At 42.6% G+C, this 13,143-nt stretch overlaps 1 protein-coding gene and 2 long non-coding RNA genes across 3 annotated transcripts; all 3 read right to left on the bottom strand.

The window, feature by feature from the left end:
- Positions 1-286: 286 nt before the first annotated feature.
- On the bottom strand, positions 287-1,773 carry LOC311116930. Its single transcript, XR_014611526.1, has 4 exons — positions 1,513-1,773; positions 773-907; positions 509-641; positions 287-426 (listed from the first exon to the last, which is right to left on the bottom strand). It is a non-coding gene; the product is annotated as an uncharacterized lncRNA (long non-coding RNA).
- Positions 1,774-1,962: 189 nt separating this feature from the next.
- LOC311116912 lies at positions 1,963-3,817 on the bottom strand. The gene is made up of 4 exons (XR_014611525.1): positions 3,744-3,817; positions 3,099-3,136; positions 2,304-2,368; positions 1,963-2,172 (listed from the first exon to the last, which is right to left on the bottom strand). It is a non-coding gene; the product is annotated as an uncharacterized lncRNA (long non-coding RNA).
- Positions 3,818-4,890: 1,073 nt separating this feature from the next.
- Positions 4,891-12,714, bottom strand: LOC311116916 (NACHT, LRR and PYD domains-containing protein 3-like). Its single transcript, XM_084191935.1, has 9 exons — positions 12,497-12,714; positions 12,077-12,243; positions 9,996-11,787; positions 9,739-9,912; positions 7,301-7,474; positions 7,048-7,221; positions 6,613-6,786; positions 5,927-5,973; positions 4,891-5,790 (listed from the first exon to the last, which is right to left on the bottom strand). Exons 1-9 carry the CDS (start codon positions 12,700-12,702, stop codon positions 5,237-5,239), a joined length of 3,462 nt encoding a protein of 1,153 aa, XP_084048061.1. The 5' UTR covers positions 12,703-12,714; the 3' UTR covers positions 4,891-5,236.
- Between the last annotated feature and the right edge of the window lie 429 nt (positions 12,715-13,143).

The following is a 13,143-nucleotide window of genomic DNA, read 5'->3' on the forward strand; positions in this document are numbered from 1 at the left end:
CCTGGAGGAGATGTCCTTCAGAACCAGGCTAATCTACATCAAGTCCTGGAGGAGATGTCCTTCAGAACCAGGCTAATCTACATCAAGTCCTGGAGGAGATGTCATTGGGGCATTCAGAACCAGGCTAATCTACATCAAGTCCTGGAGGAGATGTCATTCAGAACCAGGCTAATCTACATCAAGTCCTGGAGGAGATGTCATTGGGGCATTCAGAACCAGGCTAATCTACATCAAGTCCTGGAGGAGATGTCATTCAGAACCAGGCTAATCTACATCAAGTCCTGGAGGAGATGTCATTGATCTTGAAGACAGCCTTTTATAATCAGGACTAGTCCAACAGTAAACCATGTCGACTGGCCCTCAAGCCATTGGTTTGTACCTCTCATGTTTACTTACTAGTTGAATGGGTTTCAGGGATGTATTCATCTGAAAAAAACAAAAAGAGGTTATAATCACTAAATAGCATCTGTCAGAAAATAACAGAGTTATGATTGACATATTCTCCTACCTGTTGGTACCATCTCTCTCCATACTGTCCTCTCATCATCCCCGATTAACTCCATCTCAATGTCAACCCCTGTGTTTCTCATAACCATCTTACAACAGCTTGGTGTGGTGTCTGCAGGTAACAGCTGAATCTTCTGTAGAAGGTCATATGGTGCAACGATTGAGACAACAGACAGAGAAAGAGAGAGAGAAGGAAATATAATGATATTCCAGTTATTAATATATTATATGACAGATTCATGTCCTTAGCCTGCTAAAACTGCACCTCTGGATTGATGGAAGTGGAATGGGGATTCTTGAGTGCAAACCAACTGTTCAGCTTTAAGGACCCGTTTGGACTTGACAGGACCAATTCTGAATATCCTTGGGACACCTGATGTTTCTCCCGGTCCCGAACAGCCTAGAAAATGAGCAGTGTGGTAGTCAGTCTGAACAATGTAGTCTCTTAATTCACACAACATGCAGTTCACCGAGCATTCCTTTTTTGTCAACATCAAAAAAATGTGTACACTATTTTTTATTTATTTTACCCTTATTTTACCAGGTAATTGACTGAGAAGAGAGTCTATTTTACAGCAACGACCTCGGGAAGTGTTACAGGGGAAAGGGGATGAATGAGCCAATTGGAAGCTGGGGATGATTAGGTGGCCGTGATGGTATGAGGGCCAGATAGTGAATTTAGCCAGGACACCGGGGTTAACACCCCTACTCTTATGATAAGTGCCATGGGATCTTGTGTTCACAGAGAGTCAGGAAACATGTTTAACGTCCCATGCGAATGACAGCACACTACTCAGGGCAATATCCCCTTCACTGCCCCGGGGCATTGGGTTCTCCTTCGAACAGAGAGAAGAGTGCCGTCTACTGGCTCTTCAAATGAATGAGACAGAAATAGATTTCTCACAGAGCTGCATGTTGTCTGTAATCTATAGATTTTCAACAACCTATCAGCTTTCCTTTAGTAAGTTTCAACATACTGTTGTCACTTCAATGATGGTGCCTCACCTCTTTCTGACTGGAGTTTCTGAGGAGCATGTACAGCCGTGAAATTACTGTTGCCTTTTTTACTGCCATATAGAGGACCACGTCACAGTGGACAGCTACGTTCCGCCAAAAGATATAGCTCAGTATAACAGCGATAGCTGAGAACCTGGGATGGAGAATCTTAGCATGGAATCTGGTGACCTCATGCACTTCCTCAACAGACACTCCATGTTCCTCTACATGAAGAATCTTCATCTCATTCCTCAGGGAAGGGTTGGTCCCTGAACAACACAATAAAAAGGAGACAGAAAGACAAATATTGTATTATTCATCCAACTAAAACACAAAGAATATGCAGTATCAGATCACAGTAAATAAACTCCCAGAATATTCATTTATTCATTCAGGAAGTGAAACTCAGTTACATGGAAATGTCTTTCTGAATACTATGTCTATATGGTTTTACCTAAACAGACAAAGTGTGGCAGATGAACTTCCTCCAGTTCACCTAACTCCATAGTGATGTCCAGCAATGGACCACCTTGTCCGTACTGCATGTCTTTCAGAAGTTGACTGTAGGGTTCCCAGTTCCTGAAGTGATACTTCAGAATGACATCTCTCTCACACACCCAGCGGAGCCCAGACACTGTGCACTCATAACGCCCTTTGGGTGTCCTGTGCCTGAGGGCAACAACAAGATATGGTAGAGAGGGTCAATCGTCAAATGGAGAGGTTGGATTAGAAGCCTATTCCCAAAGGTAATGGGGAAATACACTAGCAAGTGGAATGAAATGTTAAAAGTGTTATTTTACCTGAACATTGTCACTCCCTGGACAGTGGAAGTCAAGGGTTCAATCTGAAGCCAGTGTGTGGAGTCCTGAACAAGGACAAGCATGTCAGTTATACATATGGGGCAAGTTTCCTGGACACAGATTGAGTCTAGTGCTGGACTTAAAGCATGATCAATGGAAGTTTCAATAGAAAGTTTTTTAAGGTCCAAGATTAGGCTTAATCTTTGTCCGGGAAACTGGCCCATTAAATGAACAAAGTAATTTATCTAATGTATTTATTCAATGTTACATGGAATGCTGGTGATTGATCCAATTAAACTGTCTAATGACAAAATATGACAGAAGTTAAAATCCTGCATTCCTACAAGCAGAACACAGGACTGTCTATATCCCAGTATGAATGGTTGGTCAGTACACACCTGGCTTTCAGACTGTGTTTATATTACTAAAGCAGAACACAGGACTGTCTATATCCCAGTATGAATGGTTGGTCAGTACACACCTGGCTTTCAGACTGTGTTTATATTACTAAAGCAGAACACAGGACTGTCTATATCCCAGTATGAATGGTTGGTCAGTACACACCTGGCTTTCAGACTGTGTTTATATTACTAAAGCAGAACACAGGACTGTCTATATCCCAGTATGAATGGTTGGTCAGTACACACCTGGCTTTCAGACTGTGTTTATATTACTAAAGCAGAACACAGGACTGTCTATATCCCAGTATGAATGGTTGGTCAGTACACACCTGGCTTTCAGACTGTGCCTGACTCCTGAAGGTATGTAAAAGTGAGAATTGACATTATGACTTACCTCAACATGGTCACAAGTCTTACAGCTCTGAGGAATCCCTGAAGTCAAAAGTAGTTGTTATTTAAAACGGACAATCTCATGTAATAATGAATTAATCATTATTAAACAGACTTGTAATAAAAATGAATGTAAGTGAGCAACAGTCTCAGAATGTACACTCATTATCATACCATAATCTGACATTAGTGTTATATTAATGAATGTTTGTGGAAGCAGGAAACAACATGGTTCTGGTCCATGTTTTGGAGATGTTGGGGGCCTGATTTCTGGTAGATCCCAGGATGAGAGCTTAAAGGTAGAGTCAGCTAAATGATGTTGTACGAGCAGCACTGCAGATATTGTGATGAGCAAGATGCCTGACTTCTCTCTCACACAGTATCTGCCCATGTGCACGGGTTCTCTTCACTCTCTTACAGCGTGGTAGCCACGGGACCAAAACAGAGGAGTTTAGCATCGCGCTCCAATGCCCTTAGTTGTTGTAGAAGTTTACCCACTATGATGTTTACTTTGTGCATCTACATCATATTGCTGACTCTACCTTTAAGTTTGTTTTGACCAAATAGATCATGATTGTGTTCCTTGCCTGGGACTAAAGAACGCTTTAATCCTATTTTGATTTTAAAACAATTATCAGTTAACACTCACATATCTGGTCTCTGGTGTTCTCAGGTCCAGGCTTGATACAACACTCTCCACCATGGTCTCTGGTGTTGGGAAAGCAGAAGGATAGACTGTGATTAAACTAAATACAACTTATAAAGGCTTTATATAGCATACATACAGTCTTCATAAGCAATACAAAGGCTGTATAAAGGGTGACAGAACAGCTCCCTATGTAGGGTGCATTGCCAAATGTGAAATAACACTATGTCAACTTCCATGAAGTCAATACTGATGGTGACATTACAGGTGACATTGCTTATCTTGATGAAAGCCCCTAGAGACGTGAAGTCACCAGGTATCATTTTAACAGGTTCTGATGCCCTCTTGTGGTTAGAGTGAAACTGACACTACAGTGAGACATAGGAGAGGAAACATCTGTACATCCAACAGAACACATTAAAACACACCACTACTACTAATCTAACTGTCTGTAGGTCCAACAGAACACATTAAAACACACCACTACTACTAATCTAACTGTCTGTAGGTCCAACAGAACACATTAAAACACACCACTACTACTAATCTAACTGTCTGTAGGTCCAACAGAACACATTAAAACACACCACCACCACTAATCTAACTGTCTGTAGGTCCAACAGAACACATTAAAACACACCACTACTACTAATCTAACTGTCTGTAGGTCCAACAGAACACATTAAAACACACCACTACTACTAATCTAACTGTCTGTAGGTCCAACAGAACACATTAAAACACACCACTACTACTAATCTAACTGTCTGTAGGTCCAACAGAACACATTAAAACACACCACTACTACTAATCTAACTGTCTGTAGGTCCAACAGAACACATTAAAACAAACCACTACTACTAATCTAACTGTCTGTAGGTCCAACAGAACACATTAAAACACACCACTACTACTAATCTAACTCTCTGAAGGTCCAACAGAACACATTAAAACACACCACTACTACTAATCTAACTGTCTGTAGGTCCAACAGAACACATTAAAACACACCCCTACTACTAATCTAACTGTCTGTAGGTCCAACAGAACACATTAAAACACACCACTACTAATCTAACTGTCTGTAGGTCCAACAGAACACATTAAAACACACCACTACTACTAATCTAACTGTCTGTAGGTCCAACAGAACACATTAAAACACACCACTACTACTAATCTAACTCTCTGTAGGTCCAACAGAACACATTAAAACACACCACCACTACTAATCTAACTGTCTGTAGGTCCAACAGAGCACATTAAAACACACCACTACTACTAATCTAACTGTCTGTAGGTCCAACAGAACACATTAAAAACACACCACCACTACTAATCTAACTGTCTGTAGGTCCAACAGAACACATTAAAACACACCACTACTACTAATCTAACTGTCTGTAGGTCCAACAGAACACATTAAAACACACGAATACTAATCTAATTGTAGGAATGATTCCAGAGGAAAACACATGATGAAACATTGCTATGACTCACCTTTGAATGTGTTGGTCATCTATCTGACACAGGGTCACTGAGGAGGAGGAGGAATAAACCCTAAACCCAGGATAGAGGGGTTCAGTGAATGTGGTGTGTTCTGTGTAAAGGTGTGTCAGTGTACCAGAGGAGGACACACTATAGAAGGACAAAGTACCAGCTGGCCAGTCCAGATACACTCCAACTCTGTTAGAAAAAGGACCAGGGATGGATCTGTCGACTCCAGCATGGTAAAACTTATATCCACTGTCAGAGTAGAATAAACTCCAGGACTTCCCGTTGAGTCCAATCCAACTGTCCATCACTCCCTTCCTCTGCATTCCTTTGTACACCACACCAATGACAGCCACGTCACCATCCCTCTCCACCTCCCAGTAATAACGAGATCCAGATAAGCCTTCTCTGCAGAGAACTTGGGGATGACGGTCAAATCTGTCTGGATGGTCTTCATAATGCTGCTTCTCCTCCACCCGTGTCACCTTCCTGTTCCCCTCAGACAGTATCAGGTTTGGGTTTGCTGTATTTGGGTCCAGGGTGAGATGACAGGCATCTGTAGACAAAAGGAGAGTTTAATCAAACCACATCTTCATATAAAATGTTGTTTTGTAGGTAGAGAACAAGTATTGATTAGTTACTATGTTACTGTAGTTCTGAATATGTAGTTAATTAGGATTGAAGAGACTTACATTTCATCAGCCCTGATTTCAGCCTGAACTCTCCACCATGATCCACACTGTAGGAGAAACAGGTTATTGACTGACAAAGACCTAATAAAGCAGTCAACATTTAAACCATATTGTTGTGTTCTGGTGCACTATCCAAGTTCATTACTAGAGACATACAGGTATTCTATCCTACCTACTGCATTCAGAACAGAGTACAATTCATTACTAGAGACATACAGGTATTCTATCCTACCTACTGCATACAGAACAGAGTACAATTCATTACTAGAGAAATACAGGTATTCTATCCTACATACTGCATACAGAACAGAGTACAATTCATTACTAGAGACATACAGGTATTCTATCCTACCTACTGCATACAGAACAGAGTACAATTCATTACTAGAGAAATACAGGTATTCTATCCTACATACTGCATACAGAACAGAGTACAATTCATTACTAGAGACATACAGGTATTCTATCCTACCTACTGCATACAGAACAGAGTACAATTCCAACAGGATATCAGAGATGCAGAAGAAGAGTATTCATGTGGTGATGATGTATGCTGTGTTGGAGTGCTAAGCCTGCTGGGTAAACGTCCCCTGTATTCTACCATCATGTCCTCATGTTACTGAACCTACTACACTACATAGGACACAACCACTGCTCACACTATTAGGACATCTATTCTGACTTACTTCAGCTTCATCAGTTTATCTGTGGGATCCACCAGAGCAGCTGAAAGCAGTCCCCCTGCAGAGTCTCCTGGGTGATTGTAGCTCAGGTCCAGCTCTTTCAGGTGGGAGGGGTTTGACCTCAGAGCTGAAGACAGAGCAGCACAGCCCTCCTCTGTGACCAGACAGCCACACAGCCTACAGAGAGACACAACAGCCGTCTAGGTTGGTGGACTGGTGTCAATCATCTTGTAGGACACCCATATATTTGTCCATGACACAAACATTGTCATAAAACATCAGATGTTCAGAGTATTTGTTTTACTAAGCTCAGTACCGACCTGACTGAAACAGCTGTCCATACCCCAGTGTGTGTAGTTTACAGTCTGGATCCTCCAGTCCAGCAGAGGGCAGTGTAACTCAGCAAAGTACCGACCTGACTGAAACAGCTGTACTTACCCCAGTGTGTGTAGTTTACAGTCTGGATCCTCCAGTCCAGCAGACAGCAGTGTAACTCCTGAGTCCTGCAGGTCATTGTCTCTCAGCTCCAGTTGTTTCAGTTGTGAGTTGGGTGAACTCAGGACTGAGGCCAGATCTGAACAGCAACCCTCTGTCAGACCACACTGACCTAGACTAGAGGGCAGAAGAGCACATGATTAACAAATGTTTAAAACATCCACATAATAACTCATACTGAAGAAAGTTAACTCACACTAGTGTCTGTATGTTGCAGAGTGGACTGGTTAGTCCAACACAGAGCAGCTCCACTCCTCTGTCTCCCAGGTCATTGTATCTGAGGTCCAGTTCTCTCAGGGGGGAGTTTGTTGTCTGCAGAGCTGAAGCCAGAGTCTCACAGGATTCATATGTGAGTTTACAGCCAGCCAGTCTGGAGAGAGGAGATATGTTGATACACTGTTAAATATGCAAAGCTTTAAGAATAATGAAATGCATTAAGACAATAACAGAAGGACACATGATTAACCAATGTTAAAAACATACTAACTCACTCAAGATATTTACCTTAGTTTTATATATGTTATGTATGTTTCTGGAGATGTCCCAAAATGTTAAAATAATGTTAAAAACATACACATACTTACTATACTGAACATAAATATAAACCCAACATGTAAAGTGTAGGTCCCACGTTTCATGAGCTGCAATAAAATATCCCAGATATGTTCCATACGCACAAAAGCTTAGTTCTCTCAAATGTTGTGCATAAATTTGTTTAGATCCCTGTTAGTGAGCATTTCCCCTTTGTTAAGATAATCCATTTTCTTAAGATAATCCATTCACCTGACAGGTGTGGTATATCAAGAAGCTGATTAAACTGCATGATCATTACACAGGTGCACCTTGTGCTGGGGACAATAAAAGGCCACTCTGAAATGTACAGTTTTGTCACACAACACAATGCCACAGATGTGTCAAGTTTTGAGGGAGCGTGCAATTGGCATGATGACTGCAGGAATGTCCACCAGAGCTGTTGCTAGAGAATTTTATGTTAATTTCTCTTCCATAAACCGCCTCCAACATCGTTTTAGAGAATTTGGCAGTACATCCTACCGGCCTCACAATCACAGACCACATGTAACCACGCCAGCCCAGGACCTCCACATCCGGCTTCTTCACCTGCAGGATGGTCTGAGACAAGCCACCAGGACAGCTGATTTAACTGTGGGTTTTCACAACCGAATATTTTCTGCACAAACTGTCAGAAACTGTCTCAGGGAAGCTCATCTGTGTGCTTGTCATCCTCACCAGGGTCTTGACCTGACTGCAGTTCGGCGTCGTAACCGACTTCTGTGGGCAAATGCTCACCTTCGATGGCCACTGGCACACTGGAGAAGTGTGCTCTTCACGGATGAATCCCGGTTTCAACTGTACCGGGAAGATGGCAGAAAGCGTGTAGGGCGTCGTGATGGCATTGTGTGGGCAAGCGGTTTGCTGAGGTCAACGTTGTGAACAGAGTGCCCCATGGTGGCGGTGGGGTTATGGTATGGGCCGGCATAAGCTACGGACAATGAACAAAATCACATTTTATCGATGGCAATTTGAATGCACAGAGATACCGTGACGAGATCCTGAGGCCCATTGTCGTGCCATTCAACCGCCGCCACCACCTCATGTTTCAGCATGATAATGCACGGCCCAGTGTCGCAAGGATCTGTATACAATTCCTGGAAGCTGAAAATGTCCCAGTTCTTCCATGGACTGCATACTCACCAGACATGCATGTTTGGGATGCTCTGGATCGACGTGTACGACAGCGTCTTCCAGTTCCCGGCAGTTTCCAGCAACTTCGCACAGCCATTGAAGAGGAGTGGGACAACATTCCACAGGCCACAATCAACAGCCTGATCAACTCTATGCGAAGGAGATGTGTCGCGCTGCATGAGGCAAATGGTGGTCACACCAGATACGGACTGGTTTTCTGATACACACCCATACTTATTTTTTTAAAGGTATCTCTGACCAACAGATGCATATCTGAATTCCCATTTATGTGAAATCCATAGATTAGGGCCTAATGAATTTATTTCAATTGACTGATTTCCTCATATGAACTGTAACTCAGTAAAACCTTTCAAATTGTTGCATGTTGCATTTATATTTTTGTTCAGTATACAGTACATACAGAATATATAAACACTCACAGTGGATAATGAAGATAGTTAACTCACACTAGTGTCTGTATGTTGCAGAGTGGACTGGTTAGTCCAACACAGAACAGCTCCACTCTTCTGTCTCCCAGGTCATTGTAGCTGAGGTCCAGTTCTCTCAGGGGGGAGTTTGGTGTCTGCAGAGCTGAAGCCAGAGTCTCATAGGATTCATATGTGAGTTCACAGCCAGACAGTCTGGAGAGAGGAGATATAGTGATACACTGATAAATATGCAAAGCTTTAAGAATAATGAGATACATTAAGATAATAACAGAAGGACACATGATTAACCAATGTTAAAAACATACTAACTCACTCAAGACATTTAACCTTAGTTTGATACTTAGTTTGATATATTTATCACATTTTATGTATGTTTCTGCATATTTACCAAGATATTCAAATAATGTTAAAAACATACACATACTAACTACATACATAATATATAAACACTCACAGTGGATACTGAAGATATTTAACTCACACTAGTGTCTGTATGTTGCAGAGTGGACTGGTTAGTCCAACACAGAGCAGCTCCACTCCTCTGTCTCTCAGGTCATTGTAGCTGAGGTCCAGTTCTCTCAGGGGGGAGTTTGGTGTCTGCAGAGCTGAGGCCAGAGTCTCACAGGATTCATATGTGAGTTTACAGCCAGACAGTCTGGAGAGAGAAGATCATCTGTTAGATATACAAATCCTTCAGAATAATGATACTGTTTACATCAACTCAATAACAGAACTTACAGTGCTCTCTTGCAGGTTTTCACTATCGGCAGCAACCTCTGATAACCTTCCTCTGATGTGGTGTATGTCTTCAGGTCAAACTCCTCCAGCACCTCCTCTGACATCAGTAACAGGTAGGCCAGGGCTGAACATTGGTGAGGTTCTAGGACTGTTTCTGAAAGAGTTCCTGATCGCAGGGAGGTTTGCATGTCTTCAACTAGAGAGTTGGCACCAAGTTCATTCAGACAGTGGAACAAGTTGATGATCCTTTCTGGTGAGGATTCCCTTTCGATCTTGTCTGAAATGTACCTGACTGTTCTCTCGACTGTTTCCTCATTGCTCTGTGTTGTACTTCCTGTCTGTGTCAGAAGGCCTCGTAACAGATTCTGATTGGACTCCAGTGAGAGACCCAGAAGGAAGCGGAGGAACAGGTCCAGGTGTCCATTCTCACTCTTCAAGGCCTGGTCCACTGCTCTCCTGTGTAAGTCAGACAACTGGATTGACTTCTCATCTTCATCCTCACTAGTGGTGGAAAAAACATTTTCCTTCTTGTACAGACATGATTCTAAAGCATGCACTGCTGCTAGAAACTCCTGCATGCTCAGATGCACAAAGCTGTAGACCTTCTCTTGGTACAGCCCAGATTCTTCTTTAAAGATCTCTGTACACAATGCTGAGTACTCTGATGCCTCTGTGACATCAAGGCCACACTCTCTCAGGTCCTCCTCATAGAAGATCAGGTTGCCCTTCTGCAGCTGTTGGAAAGCCAGCTCTGCCAGTTTCAGGATCATCTCTTTGTCTGACTGAGACAGTTCCTTTGGGTTTGTCTCTGTGGCTTTGTTGTACTTCTTGTTCTTCACAATGATTTGGATGAGCGTGAAGTGTGTGAACATCTGGGTCAGAGTTTTGGGGACTTCATCCTTCTCTGCCTCTTTCAGCATCATCTCAAGGACAGTGGCTGATATCCAACAGAAGACTGGCATGTGGCACATGATGTGGAGGCTCCTTGATGTCTTCATGTGTTTGATGATTTCATTGGCCAGATTCTGATCTGTGATTTTCTTCCTGAAGTACTCCTCCTTCTGTGGATCATTGAACCCTCGTACCTCTGTCACCTGGTCAACACACTCAGGAGGGATCTGATTGGCTGCTGCAGGCCGTGAGGTTATCCAGAGGAGAGCAGAGGGAAGCAGATTCCCCTTGATGAGGTTTGTCAGCAGCACGTCCACTGAGGTTGGCTTCGTGACATCACAGCACCTCTCATTGTTTTTGAAGTCTAGAGGAAGTCGACACTCATCCAGACCATCAAAAATGAAAACAGTTTTGGTTTCACCATCTTCAATGTTGTCAATCTCTTTCAGCTCTGAGAAGTAGTGGGAAAGAAGTTGCATCAGACTGTATTGGTCCTTTTTCAGGTTCAGATCACGGAAAGGAAGAGGAAACATGAAATGAACGTCCTGATTTGCTTTTCCCTCTGCCCAGTCAAGGATGACCTTCTGCACAGAGACTGTTTTTCCAATGCCAGCGATTCCTTTTGTCAGCACAGTTCTGATAGGTTTGTCTTGTCCAGGTAAAGGCTTGAAGATGTCGTTGCATTTGATTGGTGTCTCTTGTGTGGTTTGTTTCTTGGATGCCATCTCTATCTGTCTCACCTCATGTTCATTATTGACCCCTCCACTTCCACCCTCTGTGATGTAGAGCTCTGTGTAGATGTCCTTTAACAGACTTTGGTTTCCAATTCCTTCAGATATGTGTTGATACTTGTGTTTCAGTTTAGCCTTAATGTCTTGTTGGACTGTCAGAAGAGTTTTACCTGTAGGAAAACAATGAGAGTTGGGACTCATAAGTGCATGTGCGTGTGTGTGTGTGTGTGTGTGTGTGTGTGTGTGTGTGTGTGTGTGTGTGTGTGTGTGTGTGTGTGTGTGTGTGTGTGTGTGTGTGTGTGTGTGTGTGTGTGTGTGTGTGTGTGTGTGTGTGTGTGTGTGTGTGTGTGTGTGTGTGTGTGTGTGTGTGTGTGTGTGTGTGTGTGTGTGTGTGTGTGTGTGTGTTTTAGAGGGGCCTTTGTCCCGTTCTTTATAATATTGTATGAAACACAGTCTTACTTCTTCTGTCCAGAAGGTTGTGTGTGATCTTTAATGCATCCTCACTGTCTAAACTCTCCACTTCCTTATTGTCATCTGGTAATGGTTCCTGGCTGAAAGCAGGTGGCTGATCACTCTTCATTGATAGCAGGCTGGGGGCAGGTGACTCTGCTCTGGGCTTCTGGACACTGAACAGAACAGGGAGGCAGATCACCTCATCAATATCTCATCAGTACCTCATCTACATCATTTCAACAACTGTATAATTTAACTTCTAGAAGTCCTGATGTTTCTTTATAAAGCTACAGTCTGCAATTGGTAAATCGGTTTGGGGACTTTTAAATTAATGATGTAGAACTACATTTGATGTAATTTGGGAAAACTTTTCCCTTTAGTTTTATATCTTTAAGAGAACTGTATATTTTACATGTAATCTCTTACCTCTTAGAACTGGTGTCTTGAGTCATTTTAGAGGCAGTGGTCCCCTCCTCTCTCTCCCCAGAGAGACTCATTTTAGAGGCAGTGGTCTCCTCCTCTCTCTCCCCAGAGAGACTCATTTTAGAGGCAGTGGTCCCCTCCTCTCTCTCCCCAGAGAGACTCATTTTAGAGGCAGTGGTCTCCTCCTCTCTCTCCCCAGAGAGACTCATTTTAGAGGCAGTGGTCCCCTCCTCTCTCTCCCCAGAGAGACTCATTTTAGAGGCAGTGGTCCCCTCCTCTCTCTCCCCAGAGAGACTCATTTTAGATGTAAGTCACAGTTCACTCAGCTACAATAAGAAATAACAGAACAGTCAATATTTCTGAACAATGTTGAAGAACCATTAACAATGACAACATTTTTACTGTCTGTGGTCAAAGTTCAAACAGAGACTTCATATTGCATTTAAACATGCACAGTCCAATATGTTATTAATTTGATTTGATTTGACTTGGATCCCCATTAGCTGACTCCATAACAACAGCTAGTCTACCTGGTTGGATCCCCATTAGCTGACGCCATAACAACAGCTAGTCTACCTCGGGTAAACACAACTAAAAATACGTTACAGCTTAGATTGACAGACATTATAAACATTTACCAAGTAGACATT

The sequence above is a fragment of the Coregonus lavaretus genome (assembly GCF_964263955.1).
Source record: "Coregonus lavaretus genome assembly, contig: HAP1_SCAFFOLD_465, whole genome shotgun sequence".
Classification (NCBI taxonomy): domain Eukaryota; kingdom Metazoa; phylum Chordata; class Actinopteri; order Salmoniformes; family Salmonidae; genus Coregonus; species Coregonus lavaretus.